The 19,341-nt window shown below is 55.1% G+C and overlaps 7 protein-coding genes across 7 annotated transcripts; 3 read left to right on the top strand and 4 right to left on the bottom strand.

The window, feature by feature from the left end:
• The first annotated feature begins 248 nt into the window (after nt 1-248).
• Nucleotides 249-2,172, top strand: N656DRAFT_776438 (uncharacterized protein). Its single transcript, XM_064814638.1, has one exon. It carries the CDS (start codon nt 743-745, stop codon nt 1,961-1,963), a length of 1,221 nt encoding a protein of 406 aa, XP_064672894.1. The 5' UTR covers nt 249-742; the 3' UTR covers nt 1,964-2,172.
• A 277-nt stretch (nt 2,173-2,449) lies between these two features.
• N656DRAFT_776437 (uncharacterized protein) lies at nt 2,450-4,413 on the top strand. The gene is made up of 3 exons (XM_064814637.1): nt 2,450-2,797; nt 2,866-3,806; nt 3,872-4,413. The coding sequence occupies exons 1-3, from the start codon at nt 2,699-2,701 to the stop codon at nt 4,134-4,136; spliced, it is 1,305 nt and encodes a 434-aa protein (XP_064672893.1). The 5' UTR covers nt 2,450-2,698; the 3' UTR covers nt 4,137-4,413.
• A 403-nt stretch (nt 4,414-4,816) lies between these two features.
• Nucleotides 4,817-5,275, bottom strand: N656DRAFT_795997 (yippee-like protein; the record flags this gene model as incomplete). The annotated part of the gene is made up of 2 exons (XM_064817481.1): nt 4,817-5,050; nt 5,177-5,275. 2 exons carry the CDS (start codon nt 5,273-5,275, stop codon nt 4,817-4,819), a joined length of 333 nt encoding a protein of 110 aa, XP_064672892.1.
• Nucleotides 5,276-6,489: 1,214 nt separating this feature from the next.
• N656DRAFT_497196 (uncharacterized protein) lies at nt 6,490-8,649 on the bottom strand. The gene is made up of 2 exons (XM_064809837.1): nt 7,746-8,649; nt 6,490-7,696 (listed from the first exon to the last, which is right to left on the bottom strand). Exons 1-2 carry the CDS (start codon nt 8,481-8,483, stop codon nt 6,635-6,637), a joined length of 1,800 nt encoding a protein of 599 aa, XP_064672891.1. The 5' UTR covers nt 8,484-8,649; the 3' UTR covers nt 6,490-6,634.
• Nucleotides 8,650-9,309, bottom strand: N656DRAFT_497210 (uncharacterized protein). Its single transcript, XM_064809838.1, has one exon. The coding sequence runs from the start codon at nt 9,162-9,164 to the stop codon at nt 8,817-8,819; it is 348 nt and encodes a 115-aa protein (XP_064672890.1). The 5' UTR covers nt 9,165-9,309; the 3' UTR covers nt 8,650-8,816.
• A 2,034-nt stretch (nt 9,310-11,343) lies between these two features.
• On the bottom strand, nt 11,344-14,638 carry N656DRAFT_776433 (uncharacterized protein). The gene has a single exon (XM_064814636.1). The coding sequence runs from the start codon at nt 14,472-14,474 to the stop codon at nt 11,742-11,744; it is 2,733 nt and encodes a 910-aa protein (XP_064672889.1). The 5' UTR covers nt 14,475-14,638; the 3' UTR covers nt 11,344-11,741.
• Nucleotides 14,639-15,171: 533 nt separating this feature from the next.
• N656DRAFT_703502 (uncharacterized protein) lies at nt 15,172-19,233 on the top strand (the record flags this gene model as incomplete). Its single annotated transcript, XM_064811102.1, has 4 exons — nt 15,172-15,211; nt 15,293-15,388; nt 15,465-15,523; nt 15,574-19,233. The coding sequence occupies 4 exons, from the start codon at nt 15,172-15,174 to the stop codon at nt 19,231-19,233; spliced, it is 3,855 nt and encodes a 1,284-aa protein (XP_064672888.1).
• Between the last annotated feature and the right edge of the window lie 108 nt (nt 19,234-19,341).

Below are 19,341 nucleotides of genomic sequence, written 5' to 3'. Positions count from 1 at the left end.
TAGTTGCAACTTAGCGTAACACAGATCGACTGCTAAGGGTTACCAGGTAACCTTCTAATTTTAAAGTTACACGAGTGCTGTACGAAGTAATACGAAGAACTCGTACACGTGTACGGATACGCGTAACTTTATGCGCCTAACGATAACAGGACACCTTAGCGAAGAATTGAGTTTGGGGAGCCGAATAAGATCCACACGTCATGGTGCCTTCCCAGCTTCCTCCCGCAAAACCTTCCTTAGGTTTGTATTTTGGGCTTAACTTTGATCAACTGTGAATGAATGAGACTCGCAGGAAAGCGGATGTTGTAAAACCCATTGAACTACAGCTGTTGATCCCATGACATCACAACCAACTACAGCGGCAGATGTGTGGTAGGAACGCATGGAAACAGTCGTTGCCAAGCCTCCAATTTGGCTTGCGCCCCCTTTGACGCGCCAGTGGCCGTGGCGCTTGCCAGCAGCGACGGGGAGGAATTGCCCATTGGAGCCCAGAACACAAAGTACTACGAGTGACGACACCGGCTGTCACCCGTGCCTCCTGTCGCGGATACCATGTTGGTCCTGCAACCACATATATAACGTTATGTGACATTCTGTTTCAGCCCACTGGGCAAGAATTGTTATCTTCTTTAATTACCAAGATTGAATTCGAGTTTCCAGTGAATTTGCTAGGAGCCATTGCCCCTTTCCTGCCTCTGGATGCAGAACAAGATTTGAGTCCTCGCCCCTGAGCAGCTTCAACATGATTGACGATAATTCCAAACACAATGCGGCCAACCACGGGCGAACTAGAGCCGGGTCAAACGCCTCATCGGTAGTTCAAAGGCTGTCCCAAGAATTTCAAGACTCGCGGCCGCCAGAAGGGTTTATGGCCACGACTGGCGAGCTGGCTTCGACATTGGCCGCTAAACGCACGGCGTCCGCGACGGTAGACGGGAAAGATCGAACGCAGGCAGCTGAGCATAATGCAGAGCGAGTGTCAAGCCTTGAAGACGCACGACAAATGGGCGTAGGCGCCAGCCATACGCCATCCTCAGAGGAGGCTACCCTTAAAACGCAAACTGGCAACGGCGCGCGAGGGCTAGAATGCACCGAGCCGTTCGCGAATGGCTACCACTTCCCGCCCAAATACCCATGGCAAGAAACGACGCGGCGAGGATTAGTCTCTTTTTGGAAGTTCTTCATCACGCCCATGGGCTTCTTTTGGACCATCTACGGCTTAAACGTCGTCGCCTGGGGTGGCATGCTGTTTTTGCTACTTTGCAATGCAGCCCCGGCCATGTGCGTCCCCACCTGCGATGACATCGACTCGCCGCGACGCTTGTGGATCGAGTGGACCGCCCAGATCCTAACAGGTCTATTCTGCGTCACAGCGTTCGGCTTCGCACCTTGGAGGTTCCGGGATTTATACTTTCTCCTCAGATACCGGATGCTCAAGGATTACGACGGGCTGCGAAGGCTCGCTGGGATTCATAGCAGCTGGTTTCGACTGCCAGGTTCACAGGAGCTACCACTGGATGTTGGGCCAGGCAACGTCCCGGATACCATTACCAAGTCCTCGGTGCCCATCCCCGAGAAGAGCATGGCCAATCCTCCGTTGACGGGCGTGCGAGCTCCGGCGACGGCGGTGTGGAAGTTGGACTATGTTATCCAGTGTATGGTATGGAATACCTTTGCCCAGTGTGGCCTTTGCGGCATCATGTGGGGTATGAACAGATATGACCGGCCGAGCTGGGCTACCGGCTTTTTGGTGGCCATCGGGATGGTCATCGCCATGATGGGAGGACACGCGATATATCTGGAAGGGAAGAAGGTCAAGCGCATCGAGGGTGTGCCAATCACGGAGCAGGATATCGAGAAGCTGGCACGGGACAAGGAGCTGGGCATTCCACACTACAACAACCTTGGGGACAAAAAGCCGAAACGGAAGGCAAAGGATCTCGAACACGGCGGGGAGAAGTAGCGGTCGTGGGTTCTGATTGGCGATGGTGATAATAGGGTTTCCAAGTACACGATACCCCTTGCATTGTGTTTGGACAGGTAAAAGGGTTAGGGTTGACTGACATGGGATACATTGGTAGAGACCATGATGCGAGCCACTGCATTGTAGTTACATCATAATCAACTGCCTTACCTAATCCGAGGCGGGAATTCAGATTCCAGACTCTTTTGTGCCTGATATAATCTATCCATAGTCGTTGCTCAGCCTGCAGCCTTAGCCATTGGCCGCAAATGTCGCAAGGCCATAAAACGGACAGCCAACACATGTCTTCGATGTTTGGCGGCGTTTCTTTGTTTGGTCACAGGGCATTGGGTTGGCTGTAGGCCCGTGCTAGGGCAGATTCGACAGGCCACAGCCTATCAGTTGACAGGGCTCTGGGCCCAAGTGGGCCAGACCTGGGCTCCAGTGATCGCCTCAGCGTCATCTGGGGTCCCGCATTAGCCGGCCCAGCCTTCCACAAAGGCAACGAGACAACAAGGTGCTCCCACCCACACCTCGCATTTAAAGGCGTTGCTGCCGGCCTCGATCACCACCGCTGAAAGGTATTGTCCACAAACGCCGACGAGGTCGGTTATCGTCAAGCTGTAGTTTCATTTCAGCAACGCAGTGCCTTTATCCAGGCACCTTACCCTCCCATTCGGAGGGCACTCCAACTCCAAGTCCTGCCCGGGCACAAGGAGTCGTCACACTTTCACAATGGCGTCCTCCATCATTCCCTCACGGGCCATTATCCCGTTTCTAGTCGCCATGATGTTGTTTACCGGCGTCTGCAACACGCTCTTGACCAAGTATCAGGTACAAACCCACTAACGTCGCCTCCCGGCGAAGCTTATCAGCAGCTGGCTAACCGTCTATCTGCCCAGGACAACCAATGCGTCGTCAACTGCTCAGACCCGGACCCCAAGAGACGCAAGCACTTTGAGCAGCCCGTGATCCAGACGCTGCAGATGTTTATCGGCGAGATGGGCTGCTGGCTCGTGGTGGGGATTATGGCGCTGTACAGACGCTTCTTCCCCCGGTCGTCGACCACCACCGTCTCCTACCAGCCCGTGCGCACCACGCCCGACGATGACGACGGCACCGCCGCAGACAACGCCAGCATCCGCTCCACCACGGCCCTCACCAGCGCAGGCAACAACAACGACAACACCTACCACAACCCCGCAACCTCCATCTGCAAAAACCACGACCACCCGTCGGTCCTGCGCGGCTGGCGCGTGTGCCTCCTGGCGCTCCCCGCCATCTGCGACATATTGGGCACGACCCTGATGAACGCGGGCCTGCTGCTGGTGGCGGCGTCCATCTACCAGATGACGCGGGGCGCGCTGGTGCTGTTTGTGGGCCTGTTCAGCGTCATCTTTTTGCGGCGGCACCTGCACGCCTTCCAGTGGCTGTCGCTGGTGGGCGTGGTGGTGGGCGTGGGCCTCGTGGGCCTGGCGGGCGCCATCCAGCCTGACAAGAAGCCCGGAGTCGTGGACGGGGCTGGCTCCGGGGTTCACCCCGATGCGCTGAGCGTCATCATTGGCGTCTTGATGATTGCCGGCGCACAGATCTTCACGGCTACCCAGTTTGTCCTCGAGGAGTGGATCCTTGAGAGGTCTGCTATTGAGCCCATCAGGGTGGTCGGGTGGGAAGGCCTGTTTGGGTTTCTCGTGACGCTGCTGGGTATGGTCATCCTGCATCTTGCCATCGGCCGGACCCCGGGTGGAAAGGGCGGGCCATTTGACATGGTGGAAGGGTGGCGGCAATTTTGGGAGTACAAGTCGGTGTTTGTCTCGAGCATTCTCATCATGATCAGCATTGGGTAAGTTTGTCTTTGACCTGCACTAGAAAGGGGGGATGGTATGTGCTGACATGGATGTGCTCTAGGGGCTTCAACTTCTTTGGCCTCTCGGTCACCCGCAGCGTCAGCGCCACCTCACGCTCCACCATCGACACTTGCCGCACCCTCTTCATTTGGATCGTCTCGCTCGGCCTGGGCTGGGAGACTTTCAAGTGGTTGCAGGTGGTTGGCTTCGTCCTGCTCGTCTACTTCACCTTCCTCTTTAACGGCATCGTCCAGCCGCCGTTTAAGTTCCTCCGCGTCAAGGAGGTTGAGGAGCTGCTCCCTGAGGAGCCGATTGAGCACAACTAGGCGTCGTGCTGTCTCTGTACATACTTGGCTCTGTATGTGTGCATACACTCGATAGTGGACGCGTAGGAGTTGATACACTTGGTCAGGTTACATGTCATCAGATTGACGGCGTTGCGGGTGGGGTGAATCTGGAGTCACATCATTGGATCTGGGCATATCGGAAGGGTATCATTTTGCTCTTTTCATCTCTACAGAGCTAGAGTTTTCACTGTACTGGCCCAGCGGAGTCATTGGCGCAAGGGAATCAATCTAATGTCACTGCCAAATCCTGTTCACCACCACCAGCTGCATTAAGTGATACTGCTTGATTCAAGCGCATAAGTTGCCAGGTGCTATCCTGCTACAGTATCCTACCTGTCCCATCCACGCAGCAAGTCTGTTTAGCCATATATACAAAGATGCCCAAACTCCAAGCCGTCCTCAGCAGTGATGCTCCTGTGTCTCCCTCCGAGCTGTGCGTATCAAAGTGAATAAAATGGAAGGGGAAAAGAAAAAGAAAAGAGACAGGAAGGATAAAAGAGAACCAAAAGAATCTGCCTCCCTATTCAACCAGTGTCTCCCCGGGTCGTATTCTGCACTCATTCCCTACAGCTCCATGTACTTGTTGTACTCGCATAGCTCCCATATACCTAACATAAGCCTCTCAAAGACCGGACTTCAAGCCTTCTTCGAACCGTTCTTTAACTCACCATGGCAAGCAGCTCGGCCTCGAGTATGAACTTGCCCTCCTTGTACTTCTCGCTCGACTCGTAAGCCTTGTCGTACTTCCACCCGACCACGTCGTGGCACATGCGGCAAGTGATGTCGCGCACCACGTGCCTCCCCGTCGTCATGTTGCGCTCCGACGGGTCGCCCGTCTCGACATTGACCACGCTGTTGAAGAGATAGGCTTTGCCGTGCTGGCCGCGGAAGTTCTGTCCATTGTCGTTTCGTTAGTTGGTTTTGGTCTGTCGGAAGGGGGAGGAGTTGGAGAGGAAGGGGAAGTCATATAAAGGAAAGCACGGGAAAGGGGGGGAGAGGGGAGAGGGAATGGTACTTACTCGGCTGATGATATCTTCATGGTTTGCAAGGTGTGTTTGGCACTTCTTGCAGCCGTAGATTCGGCCGCTGTTAAGATACGTGTTGTAGGCGAGACCCATTGTGTTTGCCCGCTATCGCTGGTTCTCTCTTTGGATATCCCGCTGTTGCTGTCGGAGATAAGGGTGAGAACGAGGATGAGGATGATGTGTGAGGTTCTGGAAGACTCGACGGGGGAACGTTGAGCGTGGGATCGTCGGGGTCTTTATCCTAGTACCACACTAAGAGTGCCGACGAGGCGGGGGCAGCTTGACCAGCTTGCCGAGGCAGCGTGGACAACGGCGAGGACAACGGCTTTGAAGGGGGCTTTGTTAGGCGCCAGAGGCGAAAGCTGTCAGAGTGATACAGGTAGGCCACAACGAAGAGAGGCTGGTGACCAGACATGCAGCAAGCCTGACGTGGCAGGCTCAAGTTCGGGACCCGGGAGATGGACAAGAGAGAAGATAACTTGGGGTAATTGTATGTTTTAGAGGATCTCTCCGCTGCGCCGCAAGCGGTGACTTCCTTGCCTTGGAGACCTGAGGCAGCCTCGCAACACCAGACACCGTGCTATGTAACAGGTAGATAGCTCACCTTTGTCCTGGAATGGAAAGAACGGGTCTGTCAACTGGTCCACCTGGTCATGCCAGTCTGCTACTGAATCGCAGAATGGGACTGTAGCACAGGGTGGAGGGTTGCAATCGACTTTGGGGAAGACGTCAGATGGATGCCAGCGGCAGAGATAGGGCCAGGCTCCCTGTCAGCGTGGACGCACTGTCCTGTATCCTTAGCGTGTAACCCACTGCAGTAAACCCACTGAATAAGTGGTGGGGTCTGCGGGGTTTCTATCAATATCGTACCTGGTAACCTGGCCCTGGAGGTGTTCGTTTCAACGTCAACAACCAAGTTCCAGACAACTCAAACGCAGAGTCTGGGTAGGTACCTTAGGTAAATTAGGTAGGCAGCACTCATGACATGAGTCTTAGTTCCTGGCGTTTAATAGCTCGAGCCTTTAGCTCCAGTAGGTTGATTACCGGCTACCTTAGCCTCGCCAGATGTGAATCTGATGGAGACAAGAGGTATTGCTCATTGATACCTTTTATCCTTACTAGGAGTGATAACGGCGGGTCAAAGGGGGAGGCGAAGCTGTGACAGTTATCCTACACTCTTCAAGGGAAGTGGCCATGAATGCACCGGAATGGTTGATTTACATAGGATATATACAAATCCACGCTCCTAAGATGCGAGGGAAGTAAATCATGTACAAGAATTTTGTCCCGGGGAGCCCCATTTAACGGGCTGCCACCGTTAGCAGGTTTGCGTGATGCCTGTACAGTAATGACCGACATATGGGAAACATGCAATCCCGAATCAACCCCTCAGTTCATCCGCGAAGTTGATGGTCAGACCGGCAACACCAATCCCTTCCTTTGTCAGCCTGCCTACCAGGAGAAAGCTTCCTCGACGAAGTCGATGGCCCCCTGGTATTGCCTGTTCCGCACCGCCCTCCGCACTTCATCACTGAGTGCACCCGGGCCACACACCGAGACGCCCATCGTACCGACCTGGTTCTCCATTTCCATGCCGAGCAGCGTGTCGATGTTCGGCCGGCCAGGAAACATTTGGACTGTGGCACTCGGGCTGTGGATCTCCTTGGTTGACCGCGGGCGACTTACGAAAAGCATGATGCGCAGCACCTCGCGCCGCTTCTCCATTGCCAGAATCTCTGACATCCAGGGGCGTATCCACTCCAAGTGCTCCGGGCTTTGAATGATCCACACCATGATAACCTTGCGTGTCGCTACAGTGCCGTTGCTATAACCCGCCACCAGGTCCCGGACGTGCGGCACCGCCTGGGTGACGCCCACACCTCCGGCAAAGAGCATGACAGTCCCGTACGAGTGTAGCCTGATAGAGCCCATGTAAGGGCCTTCGACCAAGCACCGCGTCACCATCTTCCCGTCCGGTTGGGCCGCCGCTCGGAGGTACAGTGCATTGGTGAAGCCGGTTCGGCTGCGGATGATGAATGACACCGTAGTCTTCTTCTTCGCGAGGACGTCTTGGCGGGCCACAGGGAGCTTCTCCTTGTCGTGCTGTTCCAATTCGTCGCTCCATGCAACTGTAAAAGGGTGTGATTGCCAAAAGCCAATGGTCGGCATGTAAAGGTACGCGTGCTGCCCTGGTCGAAACTTCCACGGCCGTGCCATGTTCACCGTCACGCGGCAGGCGCCCCCGGGTAGTGCCTCCACCAACGTCTTGGTGCCGCCAGCGCCTAGATTGCGGTATCCCAAACGGAGAAGACGGGCAGCACGATCCAGAGCCCAGAAGGCGACGGCCACGTAGACATATTTGATTTGCGGCAGTTTCTTCAGGTCCAAGTGGTACCAGAGGCCAACGATTGAAGCGATTGCTAAAGCGATGTGAGCAAGCTTGAAAGTTTCGTAGTAGGCGTGCCTGAACAAGCTCGCTGCCTGGACACCAATGGCCACAAAGGCGCAAGTAGACTGCACTAGTCAGTTGAGGTCACATGGAAGCAACAGATGTGGAACATACGATGAATCCGAACAGCAAGAATTGCGAGCCAAATACGCCAGCGAAGGCCGCATCCCAGCCATTCTTGGAAGCGCTATTGACGAGGAAGGCCAAGGTGTGGGCAAGGCTCTCCAGAATGACAATGCGGCCTAGCCAACGGTGAAGCAAGTTGAAAGTGTCGAACGACATTCCAAGCAGGTAGATGAGGGGATTGTTCCTGCCTGCCATCAAGATCAGGGGTATCATGTTGACGACGGCAAGGTATCCAGTCCGGTTCCTAACCAGTCCGGCAACCTGGGCCAGAGGTCGAGAGAAGTCGATGGTCAGGACGCAAAAAGCCACATTAGTGGCTAAGTAGCCGAGGAGGAAGACCAGCTGCAACCGCGTAGGGAGAGTTCCAACATTGACCGCTGAACTGAGCTGAAACTCGCGATTATGTCGTTTGCTGAGGATGGGGGCGTAGATGATGTTTCTCTTGAACCACGATAGCTTCTCGGACGGCTTGGCGAAGTAGCGCTGTGTGTCGTTGTGCAGACATGTCACAGTCCGGACATACCTGACCAGGAGCGTTGTGAAGCGCCAGGCAGCGAGGGCGACGGAAAGGGCGCCCAGAACGACAAATAGATAGTGTGAAAGCATCTCGTTCACAACATCCGGATCCACGCTGGAGGTGGTACCGCCCTGGGCCTGACTCCCACCGTTTCCATTCCCCTGGCCGGCCGCTGCCGCCGCTGTCGTCGTTGTCGCCGGCGCAGCCATGATGTCAACCCTATCGCAGAAACCACGCTACCCAACGAGTGACTCGTTCCAGCAATGTCGGATGAAGAGTATCAAAGCGTTATTCCGGTCGTCCTGGAATCCGGTGTGAGGATAATTCTGCGTCACGGCCGCTGTCAAAGGGGCCAGATTGTGAAGATTTGAAAATGAGAGTACTGCCACAGTCCCAATGCTCGCCGAACCCAGCAGCGGAGGGTGGGAACCGCTCTATAGTGAAAGGCGGTTGATGTGGTGAGATGTGTTACTGCGTTCCTTCACGGACGGATTTTCGTGAAGATCAGGGAAAGGAATGCATCGAAGTGTGTTATTGCTCGGTTACCTCGACCTTGCCATGTGCACTCCGGGGTTTCGAGAGAATGTGTCGGCCTGCCAGAAGGGAAGCAGAACGGTAGAACGCGACCAGCGGTAGAGAAAAGGATGAGTGGCCGGCAGTGAGCAGACGGAGCGACGCCCAGGTAGTCGGTCGAAAAAAAGGAGTGTGGAAAGAATGCTCAGATATGGATCTGGGCATTGAGAATAATGGAGTAGAAGAGAGAGAACCGGCAACCTGAACCTAGCCAGCTCATCGTCCGTGGGTTGCGTGGACTGGAGGGCGATCGGACCCAGGATCAGGCCTTGGGTTGGGAAAAGGTAGAAGATGAAGGGGATCTTGGAACCCCTCATCTTTCCTGATTGGGTTATTCGCTACGCTGCGATACGGTAATGATCGTTTCACATCAGTCATTTTCCCAGAGGGTGGTACCCTCTTTCCGTATCCTCTCAGGAAACTTTACACTAAGAATTACACCGCATAACTGGGGTATGTACTTCGCACTGCCACATCCATAGAAATCGTGTACTTGCAAAGCCTTCCGTTAGGCTTTTCTTACGACCCCTCACCTCCCAACCAACAATGTCCTGCGTCCGCGGGTGTCTTATGCCCAGACATCGTCACGCAACGTGAAGGATGACAGGATGAATCGTTTGCTGATTCTGCCTAGTGTATTTACGGATACCTGTCATCCAAAACACTTGACTAGTCTGTTACGTACACGCACGCTCATTTTTATGCCTTTGCTGGAATGGAAAATCTGCGAGTCAGCTTTGCGAATGAAACCTGTCGAAGCTCCCGTCGCTGGTTTTCTTGTGGCGGTGGATCGTCGGCCGTCAGTGGATTGCGCATGTCGCCCGAGCACCCAGGGCCTGCCAATTTGCCCGATGTTGTGCCAATCGGACGACGCGACCATGTTCCTGCATTGGGCTCTCCACGCCGATGCAGCGAATGGGACTGCAGAGCACTGATTCGCCGCAGGGCGAGCGAGTGAAACGATGCATGGGTTGATCTCAGGGGCCGAGATCTTTGCGCAGCTTCCTCCCTCTCCGCTTACAGGTCCTCGGGAACGCAGCCAACCACGGCAGTCAAAACCGAACGCTGCGAGCCGATTCCGACGGCCTCGAGCTCAAATTTTCGACCGCATCCAAGGCCAACGCCACCTTATACATAACTAAGGTAGCTAGGGTAGGCAATGCCAAAGGGCACTACAATCAATTGCTTAGTGTAGACTTTGAGAACTGCCGAGGCAAACCTTTCTGCGGCATCGAACAATAAAGCACAGAATACCGGACACACCTGCACTTTAGGTATGTAGGCCCAGGTAGGGACTGGTGCTGCCCAATCCACCATCATCCCTAGGTAACTTGTCGCATCTTGTGCGACCGGCAGCGCTCCACTGCAGTAGCGCACTCTCTGGACCCACGAGCCGCGGATGTGGATGGCCGCCGGACGGGCCCGATATTGCGTCTCCACCGAGGTATCGACTTGGGAGTCGGGAGTCGGGACGGAGGTAACTGTCCCGCGGCAAGAATATATGTTTGTCCTTCTGCAAATGGCCCGCCTGCGTGGTGCTGGAACGCCGACAGGATGGAACTCGATGGTTAGAGAATGCAGCCTCCTCAAAATTGATCGTTTGGATTATTCACTTCCTGCGTCCAAAGCAAAGCACGTATTCGCTCCGCAGTGGAAAGGTTCCCAGACACTGCCAAGACACCAACATTTCCTGCTCCCCGCCGGCTAGACGTTTGGACAAGATTGACGCAATGGATCAATTGCCGGGTTTCCGTCACCGAGTGTTTGGTGTTTCAGCGATCACGGTCGACGGTCACTCCACTCGTGTGGACTTGGCGGGAGAATAGCAGGGGAAGGGATGACGAGTGACGACAGCGGCTTCGTCCTGAAACAGCCACCCATAGCAATTCGGCGCCCAAAAGTCTTATCAACGGATGGTCGACTTTTTCCTGTCACCTCCTGAGCATGCAAGTCTAGGTCGTCCCAATCCCGAGCACATTAAAGCTGCATATTTTGTATGTACTGTACATGCAGCGCTCAAGTCAAGCTGCAAGGGGTAAAAGAAGCAAAGAACAGCATTCCAAAATCCAATTGTGTGACTCCGGATGGACTCGTCGAGGACGGGACCGACTGAATGACTAGCTCCCGAAGAAAGCTGCGCAAGCAGGGTCAAAAGAGAAACAAGATGTGCCTGAGAAACATCATTTAGTGAATGCATAACCATCACGATCCCATTCGTGATCAATGCTGGCCATTCGCCACGTTTCGTGAGGCTACATAACACTAGTGTGTCATGCGAGTTGACGGGATGTGGGACGACAAACCCGGGCCTCCATCCCCTGAGTCAACCATACTCGAACTCTGGATCGCCGGCAAGGTCAGTTCTGTATGCATGCGGCAGGTCGTCAAGCCTTGTCTTTCCCCCAAGAAACGAGCAGAGATGCAACTCGAACCGAGACCACATAGGTGTATGTAGATGTTACTGATTAACTGAGATGCGTAGGCTACACTTATAGTCCTGGTAAGCTTGTATATACGTACAATACGTAGGCAATAGCAGTGTACGGGTACACTATTCGTAGATCTGCTCTGTTCACGCTCCCGCCGACAACCACTCGATATCAGGGATCAATCAGTGTCAGTCGCGGTACAAGCCTCAGAACGATATGCTTGCCTGCATCCATCCATAAGATTGCTAGCAATTCCAACATTGCTGCTATATCAATCATACCCTCCTGTAATACCCTAGTAGTAGTACAGACACGCACCGTGACTCTATCCATCCGTCAAGCATCTAGTACTCCTCACGCCCAGTCCCAGTGGGTATCCTGTATCCTACACAATAAACCAGACAGCATTCACCAAACACCCAAAACACTTCATCAAACCCCTGCCGCTATAAACCTACAAGAATCCTAGAGGATACTCAGCTCATCATCACTCTGCCCCTCCGCATGATGCTCGTCTCCCTTGGCAGTCGTTCTCGTTCTCTCAATGGGCTGGAGATACACCAGCGACGCCCTCGCCACTCTCTTTCTCACCACAGCATGAGGGGCAGCGCCGCCAGCAGCAGCAGCACTGGCATTCGCCGCTGGGCGAAACCGCGCAGGCTTCTTTCGGCACAGCCAATTCTCCTTGTCCTCTGAGTCCCTGGCATGGCTGTCTAGAGCAAGCACATCACTCGCCTGGGTGATGATGATCCGTCTCGACAGGCGGCGGGGTCTCGTTGCAAGGAAACCACCCGGAGGCGTTGGCGGCGGCGGCAATGGTGACGGTGACGAATGCTCGTCGTCGCGGGTCCTTGTGGCTGGTTGATGTTCGTTCGATGCCGGGTCTGGCTCTGACTCGGCCTGTATGGAGGGGGCTATAGAACTGCTCCGCGGGGAAGGCGCGCTGGATTCATCCCCCTCGAGCGTTTCAGAGCCGCCGCTGGTGGTTGCATTACACTCGTCACTCCTGTCCCCTACGGGGAGGGATTCCAGGTCGAGTTCGTCGGCGGCTGTTTGTGATAGCGGCAGGGATGAAGCGCTCGAGTCAGGGGTCCTCGCCGTGTCGCTGTCGCTGTAGCTGTGGCTATCGTCCTCGGAAGAAGGTGCAGGCCTCTTTACTCCCTTCGACCGCGTCGGCCGTGTAAGCTGATCAGTCGCGGGGGTAGCAGCGACCCACTCGCTGATCCCGTCATCCCAACGGATTCCGGAGAATGAATTCGCATGCTTCTTGTCTGTGCTGCTCCGACGGGTCCACTTGGGTGTACTGTTCGTTGCGGCGGCTTTGAGTTTGGCCCGGAGACTCTCCGCAAACGCAAGGTCTCGGAGATCGCCTGTCAATTCTGCCAGACGGAGCGCTCCATCCACGCGCATGTTTCTCAGAGCGCCGTTTGGAAGGCGTAGGGTCTCTAGCTTGTCGCAGAACTGTGACAAATAGACATTGGGCGCCAGACCTGTTCCGCGGCTGCAGTAGTGCGCCATAGCGCTCATAAGAGCCGTCGTGGCGTCATACTGTAGCATGAGGCTGTTGTTGCCCCGGCAGTTTTGCACGCCCTCCCAAGAGGCTTCAATGACCGCAGAGGCGGAGCCGGTTTCGAGGCTTAGGAAGGAGCAGAGAGCTAGAAGGTAAGTGCCGAGCTTCTTCCCTCCCTTCTTTTGCCGTTTCAGATTCTCCGAACACGTCTTGACCACGTACTCGATCCTTCTTTTAAGAGTTGCCGCTCTGGCTGCAGACGAGGGCCCCGGGCCTTGACTTGATCCTTCTTCACTTAGTAGAACAACGGACCCAAGAGCTGCGATGGCGCTGATCAGGGTGTTTTGGGGTTTCCCGCGGAGTCGGGTTTGGGGTACGCCTCGAGGCCGTCTTGGGGATGCAAGGTTGCATAGTTGCTCGAGCGTAATGATAACAAAGTCGGCAGTGTCCTGGCAAGGCTTCATCTCGGTGATCAGACGCACCGTTGGAGGCCAGAGGGCCATGAAGCTTTTGGTCAGAATCCAGTCAGCTGGCAGCAGGCCGTCGGCAAGAAGGTCAGCCAGAATACCCTGTAGCAAGGTGCTACTAGAGGCTCTGCAACTGCGTAGCACGCGGAGTGGTCGAAGTGGTGGGGACGCGAAGAGGTCGTTGTCGCTTGGGTTGGGTTTTGGATATTGCCGAACAACAAAAGTGTTAATGAGGCCTAAACATTCTGTGAATGGCATGTATTCGAGGCATAGCCTTATCAACATATCCGTAACTGGGTCCTCCAACAAGCCCTCGGAAGCGGCGTCTTGAATGATCTTTACGCCATGAGCCCGTACCACAAAGCTAAGATGTTTCCATCCTTCAAATGGCCCCAGAGACTCCAGGTCTGAGTACACTTCGAAAGACATGCCCGCGCCTTGGGCCGCTGGCCTCTCGCCGTTCTCCTCAGCGTCTTTAGCCTCCCATTCCTCAAGCGCTGCTATGTAGGCTGGGACTTTGCGAAGACACATGGCAAGCAATGACTTTGAACCGGCCGTCTGGTCTTTCCGAGGTGAGGTGACCCTAAGGAGCGAGTCGAAAGCCTTGATGGCAGACTCATAGAGACCAAACTTCTCGCCATCCATTGTGGGGCGGAGACTAGCCAGCTCGGCCTCAAAGGCACATCGGGAAGATCTGCCGCAGCTTCCCTGATGGAGGCAGCGGCCATTGGTCGGAGCCGGCTCTTCTAGGCACTTCTCATCTGGCCCCCTTTGCGGAGAAGATTGCTGGTGATTCCGCACGCGGCGAAGCAAGGGAGTCGGCAACGCCAAATCCTGGGAGGCCTTGTTGTCTGGCTGGCGGCGCTGCTTCTGGGGAGTAGATGATGGGTCACCCGATGATGATGATGCTCTGCGAGATGCTTTTCTCGAATACTTGCGACATGGCTTCTTGTCGTCGTAGTCCGAATCGTCGGCGGGGTAACTTCTCTTGCCCAAAACTGTTCTCCGCGGCCTGGTAGTTCGACCCAGCGCTGCTGAGCCCGCGACGTTGTGAGTCAGGGCTCTGCGCTCCTTCACTTTTCTGAGGGACGCAACATGCGCGAGAAGCGGCCGTAGAAGACGGTGACATCTTGTCGCCGTCCACGGCAAGGACGTCTCGGAGAAGGCGAAGCTTTGTCTTTGTTGATCGCGACGTTTGGGCGATGTTGCTGAATGTTCCATCAGTGAAAATAACAGGCGAGCATAAAGTACAAAAAGTACAAAAATAAGTGACGTTAAGCAACCTATCGCCTGGTGGCGTGCTAATTGAGATATCGGGTCTTGAAGACCATGAGAGACATGGTATGAAGTGTAAGTATTTCTGTTCACTAAATTGTAAAGTTATCTGTCCCGTTGCTGCGGGCCAATCCGAGTGGTATGATTCGTTTCCGTTGTAAGAAATGTTTACTTGATTGCCGCTTTGGCACTAGCTTACAAGGTGGGGGTAGCAGCTGTCTGGTGTTTCCCGAGTCGTGCCGAGAGTCGCGTGGGCCGTGGGGTCTTGACTCAGGAAAGTCGGGTCCTTTCCGCTGCGTCCGCTAAACCGCAAATCTGCATCATGGGTCCCGGGCTAAAAAAAAAAAAAGTTCAACGCAGCACAGCTCGAATACATCAAACGACTCCGATGTCCTGAACAGCACTTCTCCCTGCCACTATATTGACTGTCGTTTCCTTTACTCAGGTGTTCGGCAGCAGATTGGATCTTCATATTCGCAATTGGGTTATTTTTGCACCCTCTATTGCTCTATTTGCCTCTAGATCTGGCTTGCTGTTGATCCTTTTATATCTTCTTTCGATTCGGGACGCCCGCAGAACCGGCCTGCTTTCGATCACGTAGTATTTATTCAATCCGCGCTATCGTTAGGCCCTGCTGTTCAAAATGGCTGATTCACAATCGAGCAATGTCGCCGCGCAGGCCGGTACGTCCACATGCCCCTACGATGGCGTGGAAACATGCAGTAGTTCGGCTCGTTTGCGACTGACACACTTCCTCGTGGCAGACAAACCAATTGCCGAGGCACCTACAGCCCAAGATACGCCCTCTGACAACTCGGCAACAACACAGGCTGTAGACGATGGTGCTGAACAGCCCGAAGGTATGTGACCCCGGCTTACCAAACGTCATGTCCATTGGATCCACTGGATGCCGTTGCTGATCCAACTGCTGTTCAGATGCCCCTTTCGCTGTGACTATTGTCCTCCCGAATGACTCCAAGACGCTTGAGCTCCCGGTACGTGTTGCAGCTAGGAAATATGGCAGATGGGTGCTAAGACGACACAGGTGTCACCCTTGGAGCAGATCCACGAAATCCGCCAGTCCATCATTGAGCACCCAGTTGCTGTGCAATACTCGTGCTTCCACCTCGAACATAACGGGCAGCGCATCAATGATTTTGTCCAGGTCTCGGACGTCGAGGGTCTCGCTTCCGGTTCGAAGCTGCACGTTGTGGAGGATCCCTACACGGAGAAGGAGGCCAGGATCCATTTCATTCGGATCCGGGAACTGATCGGAGCTGCTGGAGATCGCACCGACAGCGCCCAAGGCATTCTCGCTGGCGCTTCCGTCCATGATGACGTTGCAGCCCGTGCTGCCGAGGAAGCCGAGAAGGAGGTCCAGCCTTACGATTTCAATGCGCCAGCCGACCTGTCCGCCCTGCTGCCCAAAGAAACGGGCCCAGCACCCAAGACGGTCAAGCAAATCACACTGTCCCCATGGAACCCTCCCCCTGCCCCCTGGCGGCAAAAGGGCCATCTGCTTTACCTGGCAGTGACAACGAACGAGGGCGAGCAGTACCATATCACCGCGCACGTTGGGGGCTTCTTCGTCAACCAATCCAGCAAGGACAAATTCAACCCCTCTGCTCGGACCGATTCCAAGGGCGCTTCAGCTCATTCTCTGTTCACCCTACTAGAGAAGATCTCGCCGTCGTTTGCCAAAAGCTTCGCCGATTTCCAGCAGTTTGCCAATGCCAAGGACCCCTTAGCAACATTCCAGATTGGGAACACCATTCCCTCGGCCCCTTGGCTCGTGCCTCCCGCTTCGTCACCCCAGGTTGCCCACATCTCTGACGCGACCAGGTCCCAGGAAACATTCCTGCTAGGTGGCGCCGAGAACACAGACTCCCTGAGAGACTGGAACGAAGAGTTCCAGTCGGCCAAGGAGCTCCCCAGGGATAGCATCCAGGACCGCGTTTTCAGGGAAAGGCTGCTTGCCAAGCTGTATGCAGACTACAACGATGCCGCTGCACGCGGTGCCGTGCTGGTTGCTCGCGGGGAGGTTGCGCCTCTTAACCCCACAGAAGGCAGAGATGCCCAGATATTTGTGTACAACAATGTGTTCTTCTCCTTTGGTGCCGACGGTGTCGGCACGTTCACGAGCGAAGGTGGTGACGAGGCCGCCAGGGTCGCCACAGGGAAGGACGTTCTTGGTGTCAAGCTTGTGAACCAGCTCGATATTGATGGTCTGTACACCCCGGGCACGGTCGTTGTGGACTACCTCGGCAAACGCATCGTTGGTCAGAGCATTGTCCCTGGCATCTTCAAGCAACCCGAGCCTGGCGAGAACCAGATCCACTACGGCGCTGTAGACGGCAAGGACGTGGTCGCCGCCGACCAGAGCTTTGCGCCTGTGTTTGAGAAGCTGGCTCAGTCCCTGAGAGTCAAGAAGCACGCCGTCTGGGACAAGGAGAACAAGCGCTATGACCTGGAGGCGAGCGTCGAAATGAAGGGTCTGCTTGGTACAGACGGCCGCAAGTACGTTCTCGATTTGTACCGCATCACTCCGCTGGATATTGCCTGGATGGAGGAAAGTGGTCTCGAAGGCTTCGAGTACCCACACCGTATGACGGTGCTGCGTCCTGAGCTTGTCGAGGCTTTGCAAAAGCAAAAGGCTCGCGAGTATGTCAACGCGGAGTTGCTCAAGCGCGGTGCTTTGAAGAAGCAGGCCGATACGAACGGAGAAACAAAGGAGGACGACGCTGAAAAGCAATTGGATGAGAGCAAGCCCGAGGAGAAGCAAGCCCAAGACAAAACCGAGAATGAGGAGGGAAGCGAAGCGAAGGAGGCCGAGAAAGCCGAGAAGGATGACAGGATCGATATGTCAAGCTTCAAGTTCGCGTTGAATCCGGATGTCTTTAGCGGCCAGACTCCCCAGACCGAGGAGGAGAAGGCAGAGATGGCCAAGGACGAGCAAGATGTCCGGGCTGCCTGCGCATATCTTCGTGACACCGTCATTCCTCTCCTCTTGCGCGATCTCAGCGAGTCGGATATCAGTTTCCCTATGGATGGACGGTCTCTTACTGCCCTGCTCCATCGTCGCGGCATCAACCTGCGATATCTTGGCAAGCTAGCATCCCTGAGTGACAACCCCCGCTTAGAGTGCTTCCGCGAGGTGTGCATCCGTGAGATGATCGCTAGGTCATTCAAGCATGTCGCCTCCAAGTATCTCAAGACGTTGCCGGTGCCGTTAACCTCATCTTGCCTTTCACACCTTTACAACTGCCTTTTGGGCACTGGACTGAACCCTAAGCCGGTTGCTGAGGTTGACGAGTCTTACAGGCGACTTTTCGGGGATGCCGACCTCGCTTTTGAGCAGGTGACCCCCGAGAGCCTGAGGGAAGAGATCCAAGGCGAGACTGCCCGTAGGTTCAGGTTCATCTTGCAGGATGGCTGGTGGGAGCGGATCAGACATTTGCAGCTGCTCCGCGAAACCGCGCTGAAGTTGGGTCTTCAAATACAGATGAAGACCTTCCGTTTTACCCAGCACGCCGAAGAGTCTGCTCCCAGCAACGGGCAGGCTCTGGCCCCTTCGTCTGCTGCCGGCGAGCCAGCTGGTAAGAAAAAGAACAAGAAAAAGTCCCGCGAAGGTTCGCCAGCCAGTGTGCCGTCACCCGTAAGGGCGCCGCATACTTTCGCCCCTGACGACTTCGTCAATGTTGTACCGATAATCAAGGATTCATGCCCGCGCAGTGCGCTGGCTGAGGAGGCCTTGGAAGCTGGGCGTCTCTCCATCTACCAGAACCAGCGGAAGCTCGGCGAGGATCTGCTGCTCGAGTCGCTGTCCCTGCACGAGCAGATTTATGGCCTTGTCCATCCAGAGGTTGCACAGATGTACCACACGCTTTCTCAGTTGTACTTCCAGCTCGATCAAAAGGATGCGGCCGTGGAGCTCGCAAGGAAAGCTGTGATTGTTGCCGAGAGGACAGTCGGGCTTGATTCTGCAGAGACGGTGCTCAACTACCTCAATCTCAGTCTTTTTCTTCACCAGCGCGGCGATAGCAAGCTTGCGCTCGGCTATGCCAAGCATGCGCTCAACGTGTGGAAGGTCATCTACGGATCCGATCACCCCGACACAATCACCACCATCAACAACTATGCGGTGATGCTGCAGAGCATCAAAGCATACCACGAATCTCGCCGCTGGTTCGATGAGTCTCTGCGCGTCTGCGAAAGGGTGTTTGGAAGACAGTCGATCAACTCGGCCACGCTGCTCTTCCAGCTGGCGCAGGCCCTTGCTCTTGACCAGGACTCGAAGGCGGCCGTGGACCGCATGCGGGAGAGTTACAATATTTTCCGCAACGCTTTGGGACCCGAGGACAAGAACACAAAGGAGGCGGAACACTGGCTGGAGCAGCTGACGCACAACGCCGTCTCAATCGCCAAGCAGGCCAAGGATCTCCAGGCTCGCAGGGCGAGAGCCGGCTACCGTTTTGCTTCGCGGAACATCAGCGTCGGCGCCTCGGCCACCAGCTCGGCTCCGACGGAGCTGCCCGGCAAGCCGGCCCCTCCGCCCTCGATGGACAGCCGCAGCATCGACGAGCTGATCCGGTACATTGAGGGCACCGACAAGAAGAAGAAGCCCAGCGGCAGCGGCGCTGGCAAGAAGGGTGCTGGCCGCGGAAACCCCAAGAGAAGAGGCGGCGCATCCGGTGCTAGCGCCTAGTCTGGACCAAAACACGAGGCTTGTACTTGTATACTATTGCTATCTGGTTATACTCCTCTTTTCACCGGCTGAAGCCTGGCTGTATTTCTTCGAGGAATTGATGATGAT

The sequence above is a fragment of the Canariomyces notabilis genome, assembly GCF_033297395.1.
Source record: "Canariomyces notabilis strain CBS 508.74 unplaced genomic scaffold N656scaffold_4, whole genome shotgun sequence".
Classification (NCBI taxonomy): Eukaryota; Fungi; Ascomycota; class Sordariomycetes; order Sordariales; family Chaetomiaceae; genus Canariomyces; species Canariomyces notabilis.
The sequence above is the reverse complement of the archived record's forward strand: the minus strand, read 5'-3'. Positions and strand labels throughout refer to the sequence as shown.